General features: G+C 33.7%; 8 protein-coding genes across 8 annotated transcripts; 5 read left to right on the forward strand and 3 right to left on the reverse strand.

Moving 5' to 3' along the window:
* Positions 1-28: 28 nt before the first annotated feature.
* Positions 29-4,422, forward strand: EIN_487430 (protein serine/threonine kinase, putative; the record flags this gene model as incomplete). Its single annotated transcript, XM_004255974.1, has 2 exons — positions 29-73; positions 97-4,422. 2 exons carry the CDS (start codon positions 29-31, stop codon positions 4,420-4,422), a joined length of 4,371 nt encoding a protein of 1,456 aa, XP_004256022.1.
* A 1,683-nt stretch (positions 4,423-6,105) lies between these two features.
* EIN_487440 (FYVE, RhoGEF and PH domain containing protein, putative) lies at positions 6,106-8,199 on the forward strand (the record flags this gene model as incomplete). Its single annotated transcript, XM_004255975.1, has 1 exon — positions 6,106-8,199. The coding sequence occupies one exon, from the start codon at positions 6,106-6,108 to the stop codon at positions 8,197-8,199; it is 2,094 nt and encodes a 697-aa protein (XP_004256023.1).
* Positions 8,200-9,322: 1,123 nt separating this feature from the next.
* EIN_487450 (protein serine/threonine kinase, putative) lies at positions 9,323-14,649 on the forward strand (the record flags this gene model as incomplete). Its single annotated transcript, XM_004255976.1, has 5 exons — positions 9,323-9,488; positions 9,533-9,727; positions 9,768-10,124; positions 10,194-11,536; positions 11,572-14,649. The coding sequence occupies 5 exons, from the start codon at positions 9,323-9,325 to the stop codon at positions 14,647-14,649; spliced, it is 5,139 nt and encodes a 1,712-aa protein (XP_004256024.1).
* A 182-nt stretch (positions 14,650-14,831) lies between these two features.
* On the reverse strand, positions 14,832-15,986 carry EIN_487460 (glycerophosphoryl diester phosphodiesterase, putative; the record flags this gene model as incomplete). Its single annotated transcript, XM_004255977.1, has 1 exon — positions 14,832-15,986. One exon carries the CDS (start codon positions 15,984-15,986, stop codon positions 14,832-14,834), a length of 1,155 nt encoding a protein of 384 aa, XP_004256025.1.
* Positions 15,987-18,912: 2,926 nt separating this feature from the next.
* EIN_487470 (sphingomyelin phosphodiesterase, putative) lies at positions 18,913-20,282 on the forward strand (the record flags this gene model as incomplete). Its single annotated transcript, XM_004255978.1, has 2 exons — positions 18,913-19,429; positions 19,558-20,282. 2 exons carry the CDS (start codon positions 18,913-18,915, stop codon positions 20,280-20,282), a joined length of 1,242 nt encoding a protein of 413 aa, XP_004256026.1.
* Positions 20,283-20,379: 97 nt separating this feature from the next.
* Positions 20,380-22,071, reverse strand: EIN_487480 (hypothetical protein; the record flags this gene model as incomplete). Its single annotated transcript, XM_004255979.1, has 1 exon — positions 20,380-22,071. One exon carries the CDS (start codon positions 22,069-22,071, stop codon positions 20,380-20,382), a length of 1,692 nt encoding a protein of 563 aa, XP_004256027.1.
* A 672-nt stretch (positions 22,072-22,743) lies between these two features.
* EIN_487490 (hypothetical protein) lies at positions 22,744-24,600 on the reverse strand (the record flags this gene model as incomplete). The annotated part of the gene is made up of 1 exon (XM_004255980.1): positions 22,744-24,600. The coding sequence occupies one exon, from the start codon at positions 24,598-24,600 to the stop codon at positions 22,744-22,746; it is 1,857 nt and encodes a 618-aa protein (XP_004256028.1).
* A 531-nt stretch (positions 24,601-25,131) lies between these two features.
* Positions 25,132-26,454, forward strand: EIN_487500 (hypothetical protein; the record flags this gene model as incomplete). Its single annotated transcript, XM_004255981.1, has 1 exon — positions 25,132-26,454. One exon carries the CDS (start codon positions 25,132-25,134, stop codon positions 26,452-26,454), a length of 1,323 nt encoding a protein of 440 aa, XP_004256029.1.
* Positions 26,455-27,274: the final 820 nt, after the last annotated feature.

The following is a 27,274-nucleotide window of genomic DNA, read 5'->3' on the forward strand; positions in this document are numbered from 1 at the left end:
AAAGAAGACTAGAAAAACAAGAGTAGTAATGCTTGTCATCTCTTGCTCTTCGTTATCTTCACACTTCCGTTTTGTTGTTTAGCAGAACAAAACGAGAACACGAGTAAAACAAGTGGGTCTTGTTTATCGACATATCTGAATGTCAATGTTTCTCTGTCACTTGAGTGTTATAGCACCACTATTGACTTCACAGACTCTTTTATCACCATTTTCGATAACTCAACATTTTTAACTTCACAATTGTACTTTACACGAACGACAATAACATTAAAGACAAGCTCTTCAATTACTGCTTCCCTAGAATTTGTGTCTAAAGTGTCATATTTTAATGTCGAGAATTCCTTTGTATATTTAACTGGAACTTCTTCATTTGATAACACTACAGTAACTCTAAATGGTACATCTCAAGTACGAATTTACACAATGACGTTCACAAATAGTGGAATATTCTCTTTGTATGACAATAGCATTGTTATAGTGTATCAAGCATCAACTTTATCTAATATAGGAACTCAACTTATTATGTTCAATCGTTCGTTATTCAATACACCAACACTCGAAATGTATTCTGGAAGTGTATTAAATCAATTTAACAAGGCGTGGTCACTATGTAAAAACGTGACATTATACGGAAGCTCAGTTATTCAATTAAATAACTTTTCTTGTTTGAATGGAGAAGACACTTTTATTGTCAAGGAGAAGTCCAAAGTTGAATTGAGAAACACTGCCAACATCTTCAATTATACCAAACAGTCGATATTTGGTCAAGGCGAAATAGACTTATATGACAATTCGTATATATACACTTCATCACTAATAAAACTATATGAAAATGGTCTTATTGTTCTCAACAACAAGAGTTTCATTATGTTAAACGGTGATTTAAACGTCCAAAATGGGGGGATTCTTCAAATGTACAACTCAACAAGTGCTATAGTCCAATCATTTACATTGTTAAATGGCGGTGTTCTTCGTATAGAAACGAACACGAGCAAACCCTCTGTGATAACTAACAAATTTGACTGTGAAGCTTCAATTATAGTGACAGACAAATCGTATATAGTTACGAATGAACTAATTATTAAAACTCCGACATTCAATGTTAACACAAGAAGTATTAAAAACGTTCCTCTCTTTCAAACTCCGTCTATTGATATAATACAATTTGGAACCATAACGAGTGATAACGAATTCGACTTCGCGTTTTCATCCATCCCTTTTAACTTCACTTTGAACAACGACAAATTCACATTTCTGCAAGACAAGAGGCTCTTGAGATATGGAAAATCGACGGACATCTTCTGTCATTTAAATAACTCAATTGTAAATAGTGATAACTACGTCGAGCCATATTGTCCTTGTAAAGGAGAAAAGTGTTATATTACTCCACTTGAAGACATTGCTATAATCACTCTGAATGAGATCGATTTCAACTTTACAGAGGAGTTTAATGAGAGTTTTGACACTAAAGTAAAGGATGTTCTTTATATAGAAAACATCAAAGTTTCATTCCACTTGATCAAAACTCTGGTGGTGTATATCAACTCCACTAAAAGCGTTATTATTGGGATTTCAGACTTCACAAAACACGCGCTGATCTATTCAGAAAGTGGCATTTTATTGAATAACACAAATTGCACTGTTGTCGAAGCTAACAAAAAAGAAGTGAACTGTCTTCTATTATCTTCTTATTGCCCAACTCTTATCAATTATAACCTTGAAAGGTGCGAAGGGTGTTTAGACGAAAATTGTCGAGTTTGTGCCAACTCAACACACCACTCTTGTGTATTATGTAACGACGGATTTCTCCTTCTTAACAACTCGTGTGAAACAGCAGAGTCTCATCACTGCATTTTCGCTACAAAAAACTTCTGTGTGAAGTGTGAAGAAGGATTTGCACAAGAAGAAGGGTTCTGTGTGAAAAGAAGTGACTTCTGCCAGACACAAAGCATTTCAGATGTATCAAATGAATCGTTTTGTCTATTATGTGACACAACATCACACAAATTGTTGATCTCTGGGACGTGTGTTGACGTTCCCAACAACTCTTTGTTGCTCAGTCAGACGCACGTTATAGCTTGTAAGAACACCTTTGTGACAAACGGGACTTATTGTGAGAGCTGTGCCTCAAAATTTGTGAATTGTGACATTTGCGAACAAGACCGTTGTACAAAATGTGCGGTTACTTATCGTTTTGAGACAAACCCTTCTTTCACATCGAAAGGATCTCCAATATGTGTTTCAGACGTTCTTCTCTCGTCTAATACAAGCAACTCGGTATATGATCAAAATGGGATGTATGAAGTAAATTCGACAAATCGGAATTGTATGTATTATATCAATTCCAAGTGTGTCGAATGTTCAAGTGACTTTATCTTGACGGTTGAAGGCAGTTGTGTTTTAGAAGCGAATTCGACACATTGTGCATTGTCAAGTCCATTTGGGTGCATTCGATGTGGTGATGGGTACTTTCTCTCGCACAACAAGAACTGTGAAATATGTGACGGTAATTGTTCCACATGTCTCAACAAGACATTTTGTCTGACTTGCGCCAAAGGAAATTTCATCAGTAAAAATCGGTGTTATTCAAATGAAATGTTGAAAGAGAGTTGTGAGACGTTTTCAACGACCGGTGATGGGTGTTACTCATGTAAAGATTCATTTTATCGCATTGGCCTTGATTGTCAACAATGCGACGAAAAGTGCGACTTGTGTATTCAAGCTTCAAAGTGTTTAGTATGCAATGCGACAAATTTCAAAGCGGAGGATGGCGAGTGTTTGCCTCAGTCTTTGATCATTGGGTGTTCGACTGCTATCACAACCAATGGGTGTAGTTCATGTCAACAAGGGTATTACACGATTAAAGCGAATCAATGTGAGCGCTGTCCGTCGACATGTTCTCGATGTTCTTCCTCATCATTATGTTATTCATGTCTATCCAATTACGTACTTGAAAGTGGCGAATGTGTTGATTACAGAAAAATAGAAAATTGTGTCTCTGCAGATGATTCAAAGTGCTCCAAATGTGCGTTTTGGCACACCCCGACATCGACAGGAAGAAGTTGTCAATTTACAATACCGTGGTGGTGTATATTGTTACTTGTTATATTCATCCTTTTAGTCGTCATTCTATGCACAACACTGCTCTTCTATTCTGTGAAAATTGCAATACAAAAAAGGTATATGAAACAGATGGAGGAAGGTCTGACAATCTTCAAAATGGAGCGCTCGAACATCAAATTCACGCGGGTCTCTGGCGATATTATGTTAAGTACAACGACCATTAACTTCAATGAAATTAACAGTTCGGTGCCAATTAATATCGAAACGCGGCAATTGTTCTGTGTTGGTAACAGTTCGACCAACCGCAAGAAAATTCAAGTTGTTTTAAAAGATTCTAAAGGCAAATTTACACTTCGGACACTTCCGGAAGTTGTGATATTAAACAGGAATGAAGCGTGTGAGTTTGAGATCTTCATCAATCCACAATACACCTGCAAAATCGAAGACAAAATTGTTCTAATTTCAGTCGCTTTGTCACATCCCTCACAAGAAATAGTCAACACCATTTCTATCACAGCGGAGACAGTAATCTCAACTCGACTCAATCCAGATGATATCATAACAGAGAAGGTAATTGGCGAAGGGTCGTTTGGAACGGTGTTTAAAGGGACTTTTCACTCGAACACGGTTGCGATTAAAAAGATTAAAGAGCGTACTATAGACTATGGTGCTTTAGAAGACTTTGAAGCTGAAGTGAAGATGTTGGACAAATTCAGGAGTGAGTATATCGTCTACTTCTATGGTGCCGTCTTCTTACCTAATAACATCAGTTTAGTCACTGAATATGCCACTTATGGGAGTTTGAACGACTTCATGAAACAGTCCGAAACACTCGGGGAGAACCCCCCTGACATCTCTTTAAGGAAGAAAATCATGGTAGACGCTTCAAATGGTATTAAGTACTTACACACTAATGGGATATTACATAGAGACTTAAAACCAGACAATATCTTAATAGTGTCGATTGAACAGAACATACTCGTCAATGGCAAATTGACCGATTTCGGGTCGTCCAGAAATATTAATTTGTTGATGACCAACATGACATTCACTAAAGGAGTGGGAACCCCAAAATATATGGCACCGGAAATTTTGAATAAAATGATTTATAACAAAGCGGCTGATATCTACTCATTTGGAGTCACTATGTTCGAATGCTTCGCGTGGAAAGAAGCGTATAAAGGTCTGAAATTCAAATTTGCTTGGAACATCGCTGATTTCATCATAAAAGGAAAAAGACTGGAAAACACTGGGATTGATAAAAACCTGTTTGGTATTGTGGAAAAGTGTTGGAAACAAAATCCACTCGACCGCCCACAAATTCAGGAGGTGTGTAATGAACTCCAATATTTAATTTAATTGTATTGTTATTTTTACTATTAATTAAATGTTATTGATATTGAATAAACTGGTCTTGCTTATTATTAATAATAGTATAAACTAAATATAATATACTAGATCTTAAAAAATAAAATAACTTATTTTTTCAAATAGTATTTATTATCATATATTATTAATAATTATTGTAAATTAGAAAGGCAAATATATAGTTAAAAAATAGAAAAATTATTATATCATATATCTTATAATAAAAAAAGAAAAAATGTCAAAAAAATAGTTAAACAATAGTTTATTATAATAAAATTAATCAAAAAAACAAAAACGAACTTTCTTTTCATTCTAAAAAAGTTTTAAACTATTCTATCAATTTATTATGTTTAACATTGTTTTCCACATTTTACCAAAAAAATAATAAAAATAATACATTTATAGTAAAAAATATAATTTTAATAATTATAAATTATCTTTAAAGCAATCTATTGTGTTGGGTACAATGGATTAAAGTCACGGTTCTTAAAATATAACACTTTTATAGTATCTAATATAGTAATTATATAAGAACAAAAATCACAGAAAAAGGCAAAGAAGGATCGGTTGTACCAAAAATAGAACAAACCCCAATATAAACTCGAAAATAATAAGAACATATTATTGTCATGAAATTCATAGTCTTTGTCCTCATTTTCGCAGTCGCTTTTGCTGCTACTAAGCAAGGTCTTCTCCTTTGCAATTTGTGCAAGGACACAATCGATATGTTGGAGAAACTCATTGTCGTCGACGGAGCTGATGCCGTCAGACAATACATCTCAAACCTTTGCAGTGACGTCTCTGGGTTCCTTGGAACTTTGTGCAGCACTTTCTTGAACTTTGGTGTTGATGAACTCATCAAGATGATCGAAAACCACGTCGACAAGGTTACTATTTGCACTAACATGGGTGCTTGCTAAGTGAATCGCTCTATTTAATTTCATCAAATGGTTTCTTTTAATTATTTTTTAATACTAGTTTAATTTCATTTTTCAAACAGTTCAAAATTTATAAATCAACACTTAATTTTTGGTTTTAAACATTTAACAACGGTTTGTGTATTTATAGATGTTAGTTTTTTTTAATATCGAAAGGCCCCGTAGCACAGTCGGTAGTGCATCGTACTTATAGAATAGAGATATGCGAGGGTCGCGGGTTCGATCCCCGCCGGGACCATTTTTATTTTTTTCGTTGATAAAATTTTTTTTTAATTTTTATTAATTGGTTTAACAAACTATCCAACATGATTTAAGCCTTTTTAATAAAGTTTTTATTTCTTTTAATTAAAATGATAGTTATTAAATAAATGTATTATTAATTTAAATAAAATTAATTAAAATATTCATATTTTATTATTTACAAAAATCAACTAAAATATATAGTAAACTATTAAATATAATATAGTAATTCAAACTCTCGAAAGAATATTTCCAACTAATCATTTTTCTCTTCAATCCAAAGTTTTCCCGAATTTTTTCTTTTAATTTTTGCAAAATAAGTTCGAACACCAACGATCGAAGTTAAAAGAAAAAGTCCAATAGAGTCTTTTTTAAAAAAAATTTAAAAGCCGATAGAAAAAGGAGTGAAAAATCCCGACAAGATACGACAAATGAGAACCAATCAGTAATGAAGACTATTCAACTAGCAAAAAAAAACTGGAAAATAAGAGGCAAAATGACCAAAGCAGATTTAGTCGACTTTGAAATATTAGACGAGGCAGGAAACGCAGAACAAGTCGAGATGACTTTTGACAAGTCAAAGCCATCAGAATCACTCGACAAGCGTTCGCGGATCATCAACGAGATTTATGACACAGAGGAATCGTATGTACAAGGCCTTAAACTCTGTCTGAAGTACTACTACGACCCTTTGATGCAAAACAATGTGATACCGAAAGATAAACTCGAAGTCATTTTTTTGCACTTTCCAGATGTCAGCAGCATTAACGACGCATTTTTCCAGAAACTTACAGCACTGAGATCACAAGGGAAACTCTACGAGTCGGTCGGAGCAACCTTTGTCGAGTTCGCACACTATTTTAAAGTCTATAAAATGATTGTCGGTAATTCAGAAGCCGTGTTGGCTGCGATGGCAGACATTTCAAAGTCACAGAGTGTTTCGAGATATTTGGAACAAAAACGGTTGATGATCAACGCAAAGGTTCAATTGGATTTAAGGAGTTATTTGATTACACCCGTGCAAAGGTTGCCAAGGTATAATTTGTTGTTAACCGATTTATTGAAACAGACTCCCGAAGACCACGTTGATCATAAGAATATAGTCGATGCTTTGGCATCACTAAAAGAGTACACACAATACGCAAATGACTCCGTCAAAGAGAGGGAACGAAGAGATAAGCTTGTCAGCATTTCAAAAACGTTGGATGGAACTTCCGCAGAACAAATTGTGAAACCTGGAAGGTTCTATGTGAGGTGTGGTGCGCTCACTGAAATTGGTAGAAAGATGAATAAGCCCCGATTCATCTATTTATTCAACGACTTGTTCTTGTATGGAACGGGTGACGAAAACAAAAATGTCGTCAACGCGATGTACAACATCGAAAGTATAATTTTGAAGGATATGAAAGACTCCCCAAACTGCAAATTTTGTTTTCGAATATTAAATTTGAGTAATTCGGAGGTCGACTTGACATTCCAATGTGGAAGCGAAGAAGAAAAGAAGGGTTGGGTTGACTCGATCAATAACGCGGCAAAGGATGAAAGAAATCGGCTGTTGACTTTGCGAAATGAAATTCAGACAACAACAGAAACAGTGTGGGTGCCCGATGAAGAGGCAAGCGAATGTATGCGATGCGGCACACCATTCTCCTTGTTTTTCAGAAAACACCACTGCCGTAATTGCGGGAAAGTCATTTGCTCGAACTGTCGAGTTAAGTCTAAAGTGCCGAAGATGGGAGGTAAAATTGATTATGTGTGTATGAAGTGTAATGAAGAGATAAACGGTTTTGGAGATAAGAGAAGATCAGTTGATTTAAGCGGATCAACACCTCAACAAGAAACTGACAATCCTTTAACTAAAGTGATGGAAGAAGATTTTGAACGTCCTATTATATCGGAAAATGAACAGAAGGTCGAACAAAAGAACGAAGAGTCAACACCACAAAGCGTTGAGTCGCAAAGTAATGAACAACAACAAATTCCTCCACAAGTGCAACAACAAAGAAGAGTCACACCTCCAAATTTACAACAAAACAGCGTGCCAAACGCGCAACAACCAAAATCCCCAAGAGAAAGAAACTTGCCGCCTATCCCACCTCAAACTAAACCACCTATGCACCCAAAACCAAATCGTCCTATGCACCAAAAAACAGAGAGTTGTGTCGTGTCGTTTTCACAAGAAAAAGTCGAGAAGACACAAGACATCGTGTTACCACCACGCCCACCAATGAAACAGCGAGCGTCACCACAGATACAAAAAAGTGAAGAGGTTAAAGAGGCAGTGAGTGCAGCGAACGTACAACAAAGCAAACCAGATTTGACTAAACAAAAAACAGCACCACAATTGCCTCCACAAAGAAGAACACAACCAGCGTTACCAAAGCAACAAACAACACCAATTAATAAAACACTGAAACCTACACCACAAACCGTCAAAAACGAACAGCCATTACAGAAGAGTGAGCCCGAAAAGGCAGAGGATAAGGGTGACAAGACCGATTTCAGAAATCGCCTTGCGATGTTCCAATCACAACAGGGAGAGACTGCAAGTAAACCAGTTCTTCCGCCACGAAGAAAACAAGCGCCTTAATGTTATATCATTGATTTTTAATTTGCGTGATGTTAACACTTTAAAGATAGCCATTATTAATAAGTCTCAATTTCATATTGTAATGAACCTGTATAATAAATATATATAATATATAATAATTTTTAAAAATAACTATAAAATATAATTATATTAATTCAACATATTTAACATTCAATATAATAAAAATATAATAAAATATTAGAACCATTTTTTTATTGTTTTGTAATAAAAACTATTACTTTATTCAAATTTTTTCTTGATTATACCTATTAAACTTAACTATAAAATTTAACAATTATAGTTTTTTAAAAATAATTATTAGTAAGTTAATAAAACTATCCAAGTTTGGGTTATTTTATTCAATTGTTTTTATGTTTTTCAATCACTATTATTTTAATTAACCCTGACGCAGTGACATAAACAATATTTATTTTCCAAAACAACAACAATTAAATATTAAAATCGTATGCGTGGCAACGCTGTCTTCGAATATATACCAACATTTATTTCACATTAATATCTTTTTGCTTATTTTGTGTTTTTTGCATTGTAAAATTAATAATAATATATACTATAATTCAAAAAAAATCGTCAAGAAATTATGAAAAATTGACTGGCATTAGCTAATTAATGTTACTATTTTATTATATAATAACTATGATTTGGTATTATTAGTTAACTAATTATAATATAGTTAAACATACATTATCGTTTTTATCTGACGGAAGTTGGTGATAAATCATGAAATATCAAAAGTGCAACTTACAGAACAGTTTTTTCAAAACGTCCAAAAAAACTACAAATTATAATAAATTTATTTATAAATATACCATTAATAAAACCCATAAGAACATAAAAAACATTTTTGGAGAATAAAAAACTTTTTTTAATTTGTTTTTGTAAATCTTTCGTTTATTTTTCTGTTTTTTGGTTTGGAGACAAAAGTAGGCACTTTCATGTTTTGATCAGAATAGATATTTTTGTATCAACGTATTTCAAATTATAACTAAAATAAAGAAAATTGGTGATAATGAGTAAAAATTGCCTCAAATGAAAAGTAGACAGCCCATCGAAAATGAGGAAAGCATAAACCTTGTTTTTGAATCATAAATCAATTCACACTATGAAACACAACGCAGGACATTTTCTTATGAAATTGGTCTGCCTTTGTGTTTATGTGTATGCTATTAACAATTGTAAATATGATGAATGTAATCATTGCACAGCTGGCCTTTGTGACGGCTGTAAAGCTGGCAGCCACAAAGACAACGCCTTTTACTATTGTTATAGTTTGTTTTATAATAATAATATATGAATAATAAATAATAAATAGAGTGTCGCAGAGAGTGTAAATACTGTACAGCAGAAGATGTGTGCACTGAGTGCGTTGATGGGTACTTCTTGTTAGACGATTCATCGAACACAAAAACGTGTAGAAAGTGTCCTCAAAGTTGTACAACGTGTTTGTCATCGTCTCAGTGTACATCATGTAAAGATGGGTATTATCTTCAAGACGGGTATTGTACCAGTTTGTCTTTCTTTTTATGTTACAATAGTGTTACAAATAGAGTGTGTCCCAAATTGTCAAAGTTGTTCATCACTTGTGAAATGTGATGTGTGTGAGCGTGGGTACAAAAATGCCGATGGGCTTTGTGTGAGTTGTTCTGATGTGTTGTGTACTTCTGCATGTCAAGTAGGGACATATCTTTCACCAGAAGGCAAATGTGAAAGATGTGACAGTCGGTGTATGTCATGTTCAACATATTCCACTTGCACATCATGTTACTCTGGGACATATCTCACAACATCTGGAACATGTGTTTTCTGTAACTCCACAACTATTGGATGTACATCTTGTGATACGACTGGAAAGTGTTTAGATTGTGAGAGGTATTACAGGTTATTAGGTGATGCGTCTTGTTCTCGTTTGTTTATAATGACATGAATATAATATTATCAAGTAATTGAATTTATATAATATCACTCACAAATAGTCTGTCCAAAGAATTATATGACTGAAGGAGTTGATACGTGCAGTAATATGGATTACCCGAGAAATTGCATTTCAGGGTATGTTGATCCGTATGGATATTGTGAAAAGTGTCCAGCTAATTGTCATCAATGTAACACAAATAACCACGCGTGTAAAAATTGTAAAGTCGGCTTTTATTTCTCTGAAGCATCATGTCTTTCTTGTCAACTTGGGTGTGACTACTGTAACAATAAAAATGTGTGTACAAAATGCAGTGAGGGATATATTAGAAAAGGCGGGTATTGTTATGCCCAAACGACAGTGGATGGGTGTTCATATAGTGAAGATGTGTGTCTTCAATGTTCTGATGGATATTATCTCACACCCGATCACACGTGTGTCAAGTGCAATGACTGTGAAAGATGTGACAACACTAAATGTCACAAATGTTTCATTGATAGTACACCAACTGTTGACATTCGCAATTGCGAGAAATGTTCCACTGAAATATCGGGGTGTTCTATTTGTTCACAAACAGAGAGAATTTGCACAAAATGTGCCACTGGAAATGTCTTAGTCAATTCAACATATTGCGGGGTTTGTTCTTTGACAAAGAGTCACTGTACAATTTGTTCTCAAACCACCAACGAGTGTGTAATTTGTGATGAGGGGTATACTGCTGTCAAAGGGGAGTGCATCGACTTCTCCACTGCAGTTCCAAATTGTTTAATTGGGGAAAGAGGAGAGACAAAGTGTCTCAAGTGTTTTCCAACGTATGTATTATCTCCAACTCGTGAGTCTTGTGACAAGTGTGAAACCATAGAAAATTGTCTTGAGTGTAATCAAACATCTTTTTCTTGTAAAAAGTGTCGGTACATGTATGGTGTTAACGACAGTGGCTTATGTGAATTATGCACTTCAAAAAGTGTTTCAAATCCCACTTGCACTGCAGTTGAAAATGGAAAGTGTATGTATGGACTTTCTCCACTCGATGGGTACTGTCACAATTGTTCTGAGGAGATCAAAGGATGTGCCAAGTGTAACAACGATAATTGGTCGTGTGAAATATGTTCATCTTTGTATGTCAACAGAAATGGTAATTGCACTTTATGTGATATTGAAAAATGCTCCAAGTGTAATAACAAAGAAGATTTGTGCGAGATATGTGATGATGGATATTTCCTGTTCAATGGAAAATGCCAGCGGATGTGTACAAATGACCCAAGTGCATTTCATGTGGAAATAATTTGTGTACGCATGTTCACTAGGTATGGTCTTCTTTCTATATATGTACCGAGTGCACAGCCGACATATGCAAAACGCGAAATTCTGTCACAAACACTTGTGATTCGGGTTATTTCTATAGTAACGGATTTTGTTATAACACTTCAATATACAAGGAAGGGTGTTTAATAGGAAACCGAGAGTCTGACACGTGCATTCAATGTATAGAAGGGTATGGTAAGAACAACTCCGAATGTGTTAAATGTTCAATTGGGTGTCTTTCATGTTTTGATAACAGTGAAGTTTGTGAATTGTGTGAAAATAGTTATGTGCTTCAAAATAAGAAGTGTGTCAAAAGTGTATCAGTGACTTGTGACACCACCAACCCTATAATTGGTTGTGAAAGTTGTTCTGATAATTTCAGAGCAAATTATGGTCTGTGTGAGAGTTGTCAAATAACCAACTGTATGCTGTGTGATAATGAAAATTGCGTCTTTTGTGCTGATGGATACACTTGGAATGAATCTTCAACGAGGTGCCAACTCTATCAAGACATTCGTTGTTCATTTTACACAAAAGGACAGTGCATTTTGGCTTCTGATGGATATTTTATATTCAGTAGTGAATACTCCCCAGAAGTTACTCTTTCAAGTATTTCTAATTTCAAAAATAGCGATGGAATATCACTTAAAGGTGCTACAGAGTATGCTTCTTATTATGGGGTATGTCCTGAGAATTGCACTACATGTATATTTGATTATACATACAAAAGAGCCGTCTGTCAAAGTTGTACACTTGGAAAGTACATACTGAAAAATGGTGTATGTCTTCCCAAAGATGCGTCTTGTGATATTTCAAATCAAGACGGGTGCATTGACTGTGGTGAAGGGTTTTACATTCAAAATTCAGAGTGTAAAAAGTGTGAAGAGATCCACCCCAATTGCACTTCATGTAACCAAACTGAATGTGATAGATGTGCAGAGGGATACGTCCTTGATAACTTTAAATGCGTAGAAGTTTCGAATTGTGTTGAAATTAGTAACAGCAAGTGTATACGATGTGCCAGTGGATTCTTTTTAAATGGACTTGTTCCCATTTGTGAGGCGTGTACTATTAATAATTGTCAGCAGTGTTTAAACACCACAATTTGTCTTCGATGTGTTTCTCAGTACATTTTAAGTTCAGGGAAATGTTACTCGACACTTCTAACAAGTGCTTTAAACAATGTTATACCACAACAAGCATTCAAGCGTTCAGTTATTACCAATTGCTTGGCTGAGTCTGAAAATGGGTGTTTACGATGTGCACATCATTACGTGTTAAATAAAGAAACTGGACAGTGTGAGGCATGTCCGGAAGATTGTATAAAGTGTTACAGTCCGACTGAATGTTTCCGATGTGCTCTTGGATACTCCGTCTTACAAGGCAATTGTACAATACCACAGTTACTAGGATGTTCCATTAATCGAAACGGCAAATGTCTGGTGTGTGGTTCTGGCTTTATAATGACGACATCGCAAGAATGTGAAGCGTGTGGGATTGGTTGTTCTTCATGTGCGACGACCTCATCAAATTGTTTAAGTTGTTCAGAGAATTATTATTTAATCAACTCGACTTGTATATCCACTAGTTTACTACCAAATTGCATCACAAGTAGCAAATTTGGGTGTGAAGTGTGTGAAAGTGGTTACTTCCTCTCAATTGAACTTTTATGTAAGAAGTGTGACATTGGATGTTCCTCTTGTACTTCAATGAATACATGTGAGTCATGTGCAGATAATTATTTGTTGAAAAACGGTGTATGTCTGAGTATAGAACAGAGCAATTTGTGTATAAAAGCTTCTTCGGGAGTTTGTATAAGTTGTGTTGATGGTTACACTCTACAGAACACCGAGTGTATTAAGAAAGTCAAAATAGGGTTAATAGTTGGACTCGTTCTACTAGCCGTGTTCTTATTAATTGTTATAATAGCTATTATCGTTGTAATTAATATAGTTATGATGGTTCTCAAGAAGCGCAAAGGCATTGAAGGTGTAACTGTCTTTAAGATGGACATGTCAAATATCATGTTCTCGCAATTAGAAAAGACGAACATCTGTGTGAACAAGCGCGTGTTGCGTTTCAATGAAGACAACGAATTTATCGCTGTTTGTGAGACAACACGGGAGTTACTCTGTATTGGTAATCAAGGGAAAAGCGCGATTAAGCTACAGTTAAGTACAGTAGACGATGAGAGATATGAAGTGGACATCACACCCAACTTATGTATACTCAAAGAAGGTGAAGCGTGTGAATTTGATATCCAATTACGTCCCTTATGTACAAGTAAAATTAATATGGTGATTAAATTAGTGTACATTGACCTTAAACGTGGAGAAGAGAAGAGTTACGAACTCAAAGTCGAGACGCAGACTGTGATAACTTCAAAATTAGATTATGAAGAGTTAATAATAGAAAAGAAGATTGGGGAGGGTTCCTTTGGTATAGTCTATAAAGGCACTTTCCGGAATCATTTAGTAGCTATTAAGAAGTTAAAAAATGAAGAAATGAATGAAGAGGCTATTGATGAGTTTGAACGAGAAATACAAATGTTAGATAAATTCAGGAGTGAGTATATCGTCCACTTCTATGGTGCTGTATTTATCCCAAAGAAGATCTGTATGGTCACTGAATATGCCACTTATGGGAGTATTGAAGATGTTGTCGATCAGAAGATCCATCTCAGTGACAAATTGAAGCTCAAATTCTTGTGGGATGCCTCGAAAGGTATTCTTTACTTACACGAAAATGGGATCATTCATAGAGACATTAAGCCGGCAAATATTCTCGTTATCTCGTTAGACCACAACGAAAAAGTCATCGCAAAATTGACCGATTTCGGATCAAGTCGAAATGTCAATATGATGATGACTAACATGACCTTCACTAAAGGTATCGGAACACCCGTGTATATGGCGCCCGAGATATTAAATCAAGACTATTACAAAACCCCCGCCGACATCTTCTCTTTCGCTATTACTATTTTAGAAATCATGAAAGGCTATGAAGTCTATGAAAAGAACACCTTTGTATTCCCATGGAACATCGCAGAGTTCGTATCAAGAGGATTAAGACCAAGTCAACCAGAAAATGTTAAAAACAACGTCTTTGATATTGTCACAAACATGTGGAAACAAGTCCCTAATCAGAGGTGGACTATCGAAAGAGTTGAGAGTGAACTCCACACGTGTTATAATGAGACAAAAAGTGAGTAATAATTGTGTAATGTATTTTGTAATACAAAATAGTTAAGTTGTAGTTTTAAATAATTCTTTATAATTTTAATTTATTATTATATATATTATTATATATATTATTATATATATTATTAATCATTTGTATAACTATATTTCTAATTATATTTCTAATAAACAATTCATTAAAAAAATTCTTCACTTCACAATGTCTTTGGCTTTGCAAACGGCAATTTGATCATCCAAATGATGACATTCACAACCGATAAAATGATCACCAAGACAATAAAAGTGACAATCCACAAAAAGACTGGAATAGTCACATTTGCACACACGGTGTCTACAAATAAACAAAGCCACGACTCGCAGTCCCAACTGACATTCTTTGCATCGAGAGAGACAACACCATCAAATCGCTTTCCCGTCACACTCTTTCTGTTTTTAATAGCGACCAAAAGCTCTTCTATGATATCCGGTCGATCGCTTGTCATCCCATCGCAATCGTCGATGATACACTTTGCAGCGTCCTCCCTCTTATTAATTGTAAAATAGAAATTTTCCAAATTGAGCTTTTCGTTCTCGACGTTCAAACTCCTTTCAGCCATTGAGATGCCGCCAACGGACAAAAAGGGTTCGTGGTGGAATCGGTTGTAATTGGGGTATATTGAGTAGTACAAATTCCGAAGGCCAGCAAGACCGGTGATCAGATACATCGCAACGTCTTTTTCACTGCCTTCGTAGCACAACTGGTAGTTTGTCTTCTCTTTGAAGTAATCGGACATCTCATTGTCAGCTATACAGAAACACATGAACCGGTCATACCCGGGAAGAGTCTTCAAATAGTCCACTAAATGGTCGACCACTCGGATATCTCGGTCTTTGATTTCAACAGAAAGAGGGATGTTCTTGTCTTTCAAATACTCGTAGCCTTCTCGAAGAGTCGAACATTGAACCCCAGTCCCTCGGTATGGGTAACTCTTCCCATCAGTGAAGTGATAGCCAAAGTCAAACGTTCTTAACTCCTTCAAAGTGTAGTCTCTGACATATCCAGTAGCGTTGGTCGTACGGTCTAATGTGTCGTCATGTATAAAAATGAACTCACCGTCTCGAGTTATGTGAATGTCACTCTCCATAAAACCAGGCTTATAATGCTCATAAGTGTATTTCATCGCTGCTAACGTGTTCTCAGGACGAAGACCACGACCACCACGGTGAGCAACTATAATTGGCTTATTATGAAGAATAATAGAACGTGCAATTGATGATACACCTGAACGCGGTACAGAGAAAAAGTTGAGTGTGTAGAGAGCAGAAATCAGAATGACACTCAAGTAAAACGACGCAGAGCAAACCCTCATTATTTATTAGTTTTTTGTTCTACAATTTCTTGACTATTGCGATGTAAGACTGAACGGAAATAGAGCAATTTTGTTGATCAATTTTTATCCCAAAATAATAATTTCAAAGTTAATGAAGGTAGCTTTGGAACAACAATTGGAAACAAAAAATTGTAGAATGAATCTTTAAGTTAAAAAGTAAATAGTTTATTAATAGTTTGTTTTTGAAGTATAATACACTTAATAAGAAAGTAATGAATGGCAGAACAAATGAATTGGTACACTTGCAAATGAGATATTTATAAATTATAATATTTTTTGTTATTTTTATTATAATATAATTCACTTTGATTGCACAAAATGGTTAGTTTAAAATGCAATTAAAAAAAGTCAATTAGAAATTGGGTTGATATAAATACAAAACTATTTCTTAATTATTTTTCAACACATATAATAATATATATAATTATATGTATTATATATATTATTAAATATAACAATTATATATAAATATATATATTTAAATTATTAATTTTAATACAGTAAGAAGTGTTAATATTTTAGTATTAATCAAAAATGTTTGTTTACTAACAAAATTAGTACTTAACACATTTACTATAAAATATAGCTACAATTATAATAACATGAAAAAGTTAATTATATTTTCATATATTTCTATTGTTAATAACTACATCCATACAAAACATGGAATGATGTTAACCATAATTTTTTTCCCTCATAATTATGGATAGAACAAAAAAGGGTGTTTTTTAAGTAGTGAGTTAAATGTGAATTGGATGAGATACAATTTGATCAATATGTATATTACAATTAATGTACAATTTCAATGAGTGAGAGAATAGGGATCGGGATACTTATATTCTTCTTTATTACTTTCAATCCAAATTCTTATTCGATACAGGAGTTGGTAGTCTCTCATCGTGTTAATATATTTTAAATTTTCTTTTGTAAGTGTAACTCCTTGATTCTCTTCATGTGGCACTTTCTTTGGTTTCATCTCGTTTTTCAACACCCTTTGAGAATTTATCCTTGAATCTTTTGATCGATTGACACTTCCCTTAACACATGACGAACGCGTCTGTTTATCACCTTTTAAAATGTTGTTGGTGTGATGGTTGCACTTAATGATATCTTCCATTATTTGTTTTTTGTTGTTTGGTTTTTCTTTTATTTGCAACACCAAACTTGTCTACACAACTTGTGTTTTTGAATTGCCATTTTACTTAGAAAAATAAGACCGACTTTTGCCAAAAAAAGCCAATTTTTGTTAAATTCCATTGAGTAATACTTAAAAGCAAATTGGAAAGTGTGGTTAAGTACCAAATTGTTGTGTCAATCTAATTTAATTGACTTTAAAATATAATACATTTGTCTAACTTTTATCTTTCTCATTACTAGTAACTAACTACCGAATAACCTGTTTTCAAATTCATTGCCAATTTCATTTTTAATCATAAATAAAAGATGAAAAAGTATTTGGTAACAATCTTTAACACACTTTTTGTAATCAAAACATAATAAATTATAATTCCTTTTATTTAAATGTTATTTAATAAAAAAATAGTGTAGTCATTGTTCCCAATGACAAAAGAAACAAGCTTGAATTGTTCTTTAATTTAAAAACAAAAGACTCGTTACTGATTATTAAACAACATTTAAAAACTAGTATTTTGTATAGTAATCATATTTCCCTCTTAATATTAATGAGTGGTTACTGTTGACACTTAAAAAGAAGTAATCCCCAAGCATTTGAAATTAAAAAACCACATTTGTCATAAACTTTTTATTAAATAATCATAATAACTTCAAAACACTATTTTTAGAATATAATGTATTGTTGTGTAATAAAAAAATTTATTTAACTGACAATGTGAATAACATATATAAATGATTATAGCCAAAATATTAATAAATATGAGTCAATAAATTTGTTGTTCAAAATGTGTCAAATAAGAATTACCTGTCATATTATTAGTCATTTTGTTTATTGATTTGCGTTAATTAAAATATTTTTTTTATTTCTTTTGTTAATCATTAGTAAACATAAACACATTCATTTGGTGTTTTTATGAAAGAAATTAAAAAATCCTATTATTGTAAAAATATACATTTCTATTTTGATATTTTGTGGAAAACCCATATTTAAAAAAACGTGTTATAGTTACTGATTCAAAACAGAACTTTAAATGATTTAAAACACACAACAATTTTATCGTTGATCTAACACCACATTAAAAGACATAACAACAAATAGATTTTTAATACTTTATAATAAATTACGATTATCAATTTAAATATAAAAACGTTCTCAATATGTAATTTTAATAATTTATTTATTCAATTAAAATGTATCATTTAACACAACTTTTGAAACTAAAAAACAATTAGAATGAGAATTTTATTTATTTTAATTGATAAGTAATTACACTTATTTAATTATCTTTCATATTACAAATTACACACTTTTTTAAGAATGTGTTATTTTACAGTTATTGTATATTTTGAAATAAATACAGTATAAAATTAAAATATATTGATTATATCAATTTTTTTCAGATACTTATATTTATTTTATAAAGAAAATTTCATTATAAGATAATATTGATTTCTTTTTTAAATAGAGATTAACGAATTAAATCTTTGAAATTATGTAATTTGCTATTGGTTGTCAATATACCATGAATATATTTGTTTTATTAATAATAATATAATTAAATAAACTACCAAACAAATGTATTTTTTATAAACATTTTTGTTGACAAATAATTATTTGATAATACAAACCATCACTTATTAAAAATTTTATTCTGAAAAAAAATAAACTATAAATTATTAATAAAAATGGTTTATTGTTGAATTGTAGTAAATTATTTAAATATAATTATAATATTATATTCAAACTATCGAACTTGGAATTTATATCACAATGATTTTGGTACAACTTCTCTTCATCTTTTGTTACCAACTAACTCAAAGCCGTTTGATAGACATCGTCCAATTAACTGACATTCACTATGACATGTTAATGGATGCTTCCAAATACAACGAAGACACCAGTTGTCGAGGTAAAGGGACAACAATGGACGAGAAGACAAAGTTGTTCTACGTCCCGTCTCGTCAAATCCCCAAACCCAAAGATCCGATGTTTGGCTTGTATTACTGTGACTCCAACAAAAATTTAGTCAAAGAAGCTATTCAGCAGTCTTATCGAGTTTCTCCATATCCAGCAATAGTAGTTGTATCTGGGGATGTTTCTGCGCATAGTCCCGGAGATGCATTTAAAGACACAATGCAAGAAGGACTTCAGTTCGTCAAGCATAAATACCCAGGTGTTCCAATAGTGTTTTGTATAGGTAACAATGACTTCAATCCGTCATATATAACTTCTTGTGACGACACCAAATACACGCAATATTACTCATATTTCAAAGACTATATTCCCGGTTTGTTTGTATCATTCTTTAATCTATAATATTATAGTATATTATAATATATTATAGTAATTTATTGTATATTAAATAAAAGTATAGTATAATATATTATACTCTTTGGATATAAAACCAACATGTAGCGAGTGAGGCGGAGGAGTATAAACATCATGGGAGTTATTACCAACACTTTAACAGTTTGAGGCTGACTGTTGTATCGATCAACACGATATTATATGGTCCAAAGCTAACGGGCGATGACTGTGACTCTCTTTCACATATAGAAGAGGGGTTGAATGAAGCGCGGAAGATTGGCAATGGAGTTTTAATAGTCGGGCACTTTCCGTTTGGTGTTGCTGCGTATGACTGCAAAAGTTATTTGAATTCGACGGTTCAAAGTCGGTTCTTGGAGATGTTAAAAAAGAACGAAGACATTATCGTGGAGAACATATTTGGACACGACCACCGAGACGAAGTCAAAGTAGTTGATGGAGTTGTTGGGTTAACAAGTATATCGGTGTCGCCACTGTTTGGGAATTCTCCCGGTATGCGGGTCTATAAATATGACACTACTAAAAAGATTATAGAAGACTACATCGACTACTTTATGGACTTCCAGAAGTCGACTCAGCAGGCGCGAGGTGTATGGAGTCAAGGATATTCGTTTAAGAAGATGTACGAAGTTGCCGACGCGACTCCAAGTAATGTTCTGATAGCCGCAAAGAAAATGAAAGATGATGCTTTAATGTATATGAAGTACACGTCACTGGTCAACGGATTCTTCGACCCGGAATATAAAAAGAAGGAGTGCGTGATGATCTCCAATAACAACGCAGACTATCAGAAATGTACTCAGTCGATGTTGTAATTCTCGTGTTATGCAAGTGTTGTCTTATTTAATCAAATTTGAATAATAATTAAAAGTATCAAACCCTAATTTCAGTTCAAATTAAATACACCAAACCCTACTTTTTCTGCATGAAGATCTCCTCTAACCTCTCAAGTGTTGTCGAAGTCGGTTGCTTTGCTTTTACACTCCCCGTCTGTCTACTTGGAACCTTCATCACATTCCAAACTTCCTCGCCCGGCTGTGTATTTGAATTTTCAAGGAAATGGATGGCCTCTCTGATATCAACATACGTTCGCACATTCTTCCCTACAGGAACACCGACATAGCCACAGTGTTTGAAGGCTAAAACGATGTCTGCCAATGACGTTCGTCGATGGATTTCACTCAAAGCGTTCAGTGCAGTCTCAAATATGATCTTCCCCCTCTCCTCCTTATCCTTCTCCGTACTTTCTCTCTTCACATATTTCTCATCTAACCCTTTCAACTGCTTTCTCCACCCACACATGATCTTCTCTAGCTGATCTCGCCCTCCTTCATATCTCTCAACACGTTCAAAGATGTCTTCACTCTTCACATACGTCCTCTTCCGCTTCTCCTTTGGTTTGTCTTCGAAGAGCCGGGGCTTATAACTCCGTCCAATATAATTTCCTCTGTCCGTATACAAACAGACTTCATTTGGCAATACAAACGGCGCCGAGTGCGGTTCCAGAAATTGGAAGACAACGCCGTTGTCGTTGAAGATTGTTTCCGTCTTCTGATCAATCCATTCGCAGTAGTTGTCACACAGAAGAACACTTTTAGCATCTTTCAAATAGCCGGTCTCTTTCCTCTTCATAAATATCGACTTCAAAACACTTTCATATAACCACGACTTAAAGACGACGGAATTGAAGTACCCGGACTCTTCACTGTATATCGTGACTTTGGGATAGAGTGATACAATCGCTTCATCATACTTCTTTGTCGGGACTACGACAGCTATCGAAATCAGTGCGCCGTCCGCGGCTGTGCATATCGCGACGGGACTCTTCTGGACAGACGACGAAAAGGGGATTCGTGGCTTCTGGCCCTCTGCGAAGAACGCCATTGAGACTTCGGAGTCTTCCAAATCGCAAAACGGGACCAACGAAATGGAAAAGAGAAGACCGGCGGAGATCCCGTTGTGTCGCGCGTGGAAGTTAGAGAATTGTGTAATGACCTTCTGCCAGTCGGGCATAAGGACTTGGACATTATCTTTAGTAACTAATGCGGATTTGTAGTTGTGACACTTTTCGATGTGGTTGTCCAACCCCTTTCTTGTGACAGAAAACTCCTTGTCGAAGTGCTTGCAAATTGTCTCTACAAACCTGAAATTGGCAGTTAAGTTTTGTGAGGCACAGACGGCAAATAACGCGGAAATGGCGTTGTCCATTTCAGGAGAAAACTTGGAGGTGTGGGGAGGTTGTGTTTCCTTTTGTTTGGTGTGGGTGTGAATCGAAGAGTTACACACACAGAACAAGACACCGACGTCTCTATAACTTGATTTGTAATGCGATGTAATGTACTTGATTTGGTCCACTTTAGTCTCGAGTGTAAAGACCTCTCTGTTTAAAGATGCAAGAAGAACCCCTGCACGTTGAATAGTTTGGTCTGAAACCGTCTTTTTCTTCTTCATTTGTTCGATGTTTGAGATCATATCTGCTTCAGTGATGGCTGGAGAACGCTTGCTTTTTGTCGAGAAAGGAACATACGATGATATGTACGCACTCAAAGTGTGTGTACGGTGTAAGATATCAAATAAGGTGTCCGGTTTCTTTGGTGGTTCCATCTAATGTTTTAAGCTTGATAACAAGTATTTAAGTCGATTACTAGATGGTACCATTTATATTTAGTATGCATTCATTAACATAACAGTTCTACATTCTATGGTATTAATACTAGTATTGTCTAGTTTTTGTTTTTGACTTGGTAATAAAAAACTGTAATTATCATGAATCAAAAGTTGTCTTTTCATATAAAACTCATCTTTCGCCGCTAAAGTATAAGAAACTATATTATTTATTATAATTATTATTTGAAAAAAAGGTTGAAAATAGTTAAAAGAATATTCTTCGAGTTGTTTTTATTAGTAGTTTTTATATTAATTAACTATAGTTTTTAAAATAAATAACATAAAAATTTTGTTTTGTTAATTTGAAATACTATATTTTTTTAGAAATTTTAATAGTTATTAAAGTTCACTTTTTGGAGAAGTTTTAAATTCTTTTTTTTTGACAAAATAAAAAGTATATCTTTTAGTGTTTTTTTATATTATACTTTAACTATATTAAAAAAATAACAAAGCCATTTACAATAATTATATAACGGTATCTAATATAAAAATATCATTAACTTTCTGGTTAAAATTAACAATATTTCATTTTTAATACCGATAAAAATATGTATTTTTCAAAAATAAGTTTTAAATGTTATAATAAACAATAATTAAAAGTTTAATAGTTTAAAGTTTGTTTGGATCACACAACAAGAATTCATTCACTTTAAACTCCACGGCATTAATAAGAATTTCAACGTCTTCCATTCCTTTTATTTCAACGCCCTTTTTCAATGCATCTTCAATTGAAATTTTCTTCTCAAATAAGTCACATACGTCATCTTTGTTGCCTTTAACACCATTTTTGAATTCGCTTAACTTGCGTGTATGAACAACACCATTACTGACTACTAGCACAACACTTTCACATGTGTCTTCCAACTTAATTTCAAAGGAAGAATTCATTTCTCCAAGTATTTTTGGATCGACACAAACGGTCAAGAATTCCATCAAAGCACTTAAAGGGAGGTCGTGCAAAGAAACTCCTCTTGGATAGCTTCTTTTTGCATCTTCATGCCTCAGTTCATATGCAGCAGCTTGATAATTATACGCAAATGAAGCACATTCGGATTGGTACTGCAATTGGTCGTAAGTCTTTGCAAGCATCTCTTTCGCTTCTTTGTTCTTGTAATTTGCAAATACCAAATGATTCAAAACAGTAGCTGCCCATCTATATTCTCCTTTATCATATGCTCTTTTACCAATTTCTAATGTCTTCTCTTCACCTCCAAACCCTTCAACATACTTGATAGCAATTTCCTTTGGCGGAAGTTCGTTCAGATGTGCTGGATTGTTATCGTACCACCCAAGATACATTTGAAATTGGGACTTCACATTAAATCCAACGTTCCCATAAAGTCCTCTACAACAATGATATTTAGAAAGACTCTTTGGCAATTCCACTATTTCTGCGATTTCATTAGGGGAGTATCCTTTATTCGCATATCTCAAGGCTTGGTCGTGTTGATATTTAAACATATCTCTTTGGACTTCCCAATACTTGTTGATCTTTGCATTTCCCAAAATATGCCAATCATGTCCTCCAAAGTGCACTTGGACATCTGTACCATATTTCACTATAGTGTCATCAATGACTTTACTCCACACTTTCCCACTTCTCACTTTGGCACCTCTGAATGTCAACAAGTTGTGTAAGAATTGCAACATGTTATCAGCAGCAGCAAGTGCATGTAATTTTGGGAAGTAACACATCATATTTGCAGGCGCCTCAGTATCAGGAGTGTTAATAAATTCCACATCAACACCATCAACGTTCAGAGTGATATTCTCTTTTATATAAGTGGTGTGCTTTGAATAGGGAATTGATGTCAAATGTTCACCTTCTGCACATGTTACATTTGTAGTGCAATGTGTAATTGCATGTTGGTCATAACATCCATACATGTACTTTGCTCTTCGACTCATGATATCCCCAGCAGTCACTCTCTCGTCGTAAATCATTTCATCAAATTTGTCGGGTAAGTAGAGTGGAATGTCTTCGTTACCTACACCTCCAAAACCCAAATAGTGGTCACCATGAGAATGTGTGATGATTATAGCAGATGCCTTCATATCTTCTACTGTCTGTCTTATCAAATTAAATGATGTTCTACTCGCATAATTAGTCGTCATACAATCAATAACTATCCACCCACTCTGTCCTCTAACTACAGTCAAATTCGCAAAGTCCAACGATCGTGCTCTCACTTGATAAATTTCATTGGGAACAATTTCAAAAACACCTTCCAAGTCGTCTAAAAACGTGTGTTTCCACATGGACGGATTCATGGTTTCTGGACATTCAGAATTAATCTGTGCAACAGTCTTAAAATCTTTCATTAATTCTTCTTTACTCTTTGTTATTTTATTGCCTTTCAAGTCAGCATAGTACCCTTCGAACGTGTCTTTATAATCATCTTCAACTGTAATGTCGTACTCTTGCAAAAACTTCTTATTTGTTGCTTTTGTAAATTCTGTTGCCATTTTTTATGTTTTAAAGATATTAAAATGGTTTTTATAGAGTTTTTTAAATGTTTTTCATAATTGAATAGTGTTTTTATTAGTTTGTTTATTACAACGTAATAACTTGGGTTGTGGCTTTTAAATAAGAAAATTATGAACGATTGTTTTGATTGGGCAATTAACTTCAAAAAAGTGGATGTTTGCATATTTTGCTCTTATACATTTTTTTGAGCAATAAAAAAGAAATTTCTTTTAAATAACATTGAACACTATATTGAACATCTCTCCAGTATTTGCTTTAAATTCGCCATATTAAAACCTTCCAACATCACAAATAAACGCTCTTTGTTTCAAAAAGTATTTGATTAAAAACAATTATTAATAATAATTATTCAATTTAATTTTTATTTATCATATTGTACTATATTTATTAATAAATTTATATAATAATTGGTACAATTATATAATAGTACTATTATTAATAAAATAAATTACGACATAAGTTTTACATACTAAACCACTTTAAAAGATAAAAGAAGGTTTTTCATCACAATGATCGCTGTTCTTCCACTTCTTTTCTATCTAACTTTCTCAACTCAAATTCTTTCAACAACAATTGACACACCCGAGAACATAACACGCCTTCCCTATTTCAAATTATTTCGCATTGACACCACAATTCCAAAAACCCCAAACATCTGTGAAAATACTCATTTTTCTCAACGAAGTGTTTACTTCTCTCTTCCACAAATGAATCAAAAATTGGTGGTGGGAACTTGTCGATCTGGTGTTGGAGAAACAAAAATAGAAATACTCACTCAGTTAACAAATTCAACTTTAAAACAGTGTCCATTAGTCCGGACTCAACTTTGTGGACTTCATGAAATTACTGAATTTGTTAAAACTGAAATAGAACACACTGTAATTAGGGTTTCATGTATTACAGATTTTTGTGAAGTTCAGCTGACTGTTGAATCCAAAGAGTCTTCACTGAATGAAATTTGTGAAAATCCGAGAGAAGTGACCAAGTCTGAGAAATTCGCTTTTGAAGTGACTCCGACGCAAAGTTACACGCAAAGTGGATGTGACGGGGAGGTGCACTTTACAAGAGGAAAGTGGCTACTTTTTACAAGAGAAGAACGGTTGTATCATGTTGAAGCTATATACAAAGATACTCGAAAACCAGCCCAATTAGCTTTAAAGAGTGGGTGTTCCAATTTCTATTGCAATGCGTTATCTTATGGGAAAGTCGATGTTATTCCAAAGGAAGATACTTTAGTTTATATAGAAGGAGAAGAAAATAAAGCAATAGAAGTGATTATAATACAACAGAGTGTTCATTTACATGACACTTGTCACACCGCACTTCCAATTCAAATTCCATTTTCTGGTGTTTTTTCAAACCATTTTCACGTCCAAGAAGTCGACAAATGTTCTCAAATTAAAAGCGAAAAGTTTTGGTTTACTTTTGTGGCCCACAAAACGATGAAGGTGAATGTCTCAACGTGTTTTGTCGAAAATGGAGTTGAAAACAACTTTGGAATTTTCAAGGGAACGTGTGACAAACCAACGTGCGTTTTGGAGAAAACGGCAAGTAAAAATTGTTTTGGAGGGTTTGCTACAAGTGTTGATGTTGTTGAAAACGAAAAGTATTACTTTTATGTTGCTAGTGCATTGCCTGAAGATACGGGATATTTTAAAATTTCTGTTGGAAGTTTAGGGAGTGATAATACTACTCTTTTGAATTTAAAAAATAATGAAAACAGTAACACTTACATTTTTGTAACAATATGTGTTTCTTTACTCATTGGATTGTGTTGTATTAATTGTCAAATCTTCACAAAGAAAAACGAAAATCGCCTCAAAGATGTTTGATAGCAAATAAAGTGATTGTTGAAGTAAAAAATCAATTTGTCGTATATTCAAGTTTTATTCGATTGAATGATTTTTATTTGATGTTTGTGGTAAAATACATTAAATAATAATTAATTATATCAATCTTCAAACTACTAAAATAACTTTGTTTTTAAATCAAAATATAATAAATGTGTTTTTTGAAATTCGTTTACACTTTTAGTTTTCTTAATTAAAAATTAATAAAAAATTCTCATATAAAAAATAATTACCAAAATATGTGTTTCAAAAAAAGTTCAACCGTATTTTTAATTAAATTTAATATTAATTTAACTATTATTTAATTAAACAATTAATTCGCCACTTTTTTCAATAACTTCAAGTATTCCAAGCCAGAACAGCATCAAAACCATAGTAATAACAAAATATATTATAATATATTATACCTTCACATTATTTTTAACCCAACTTTTTTCAACAAAATGGTCGACAAAATTCATTCAAAAAAGGTTGTGTTTTTACTTTCAAAAAAAATAATTTGAACCTCAAAAATCAATTTACCACTTTCGCTCTGATTTTTATTTCCTATTAAAACGTATCGTTTTCTTTCATCTGCAAATGCAAACCATCCAGTGTTGTGATCTTAAAGACTGTAAAGACAATTTGACTCACGTTGACAATGATTCCATATGTGACAAGAGTCACCCCTACATCGATTTCTCCTGCAAATTGCGTATGCGTGATCAAGACGTTTTCGCCTTCATACCTTTCCACATTACTTCCTCAACACGTCGCACCGTTGATAGAGTGCTCATCATACCAAAAATCAACACATTTTTCT

The sequence above is a fragment of the Entamoeba invadens genome (assembly GCF_000330505.1).
Source record: "Entamoeba invadens IP1 unplaced genomic scaffold scaff_1105074726715, whole genome shotgun sequence".
Taxonomy (NCBI): Eukaryota; Evosea; order Mastigamoebida; family Endamoebidae; genus Entamoeba; species Entamoeba invadens.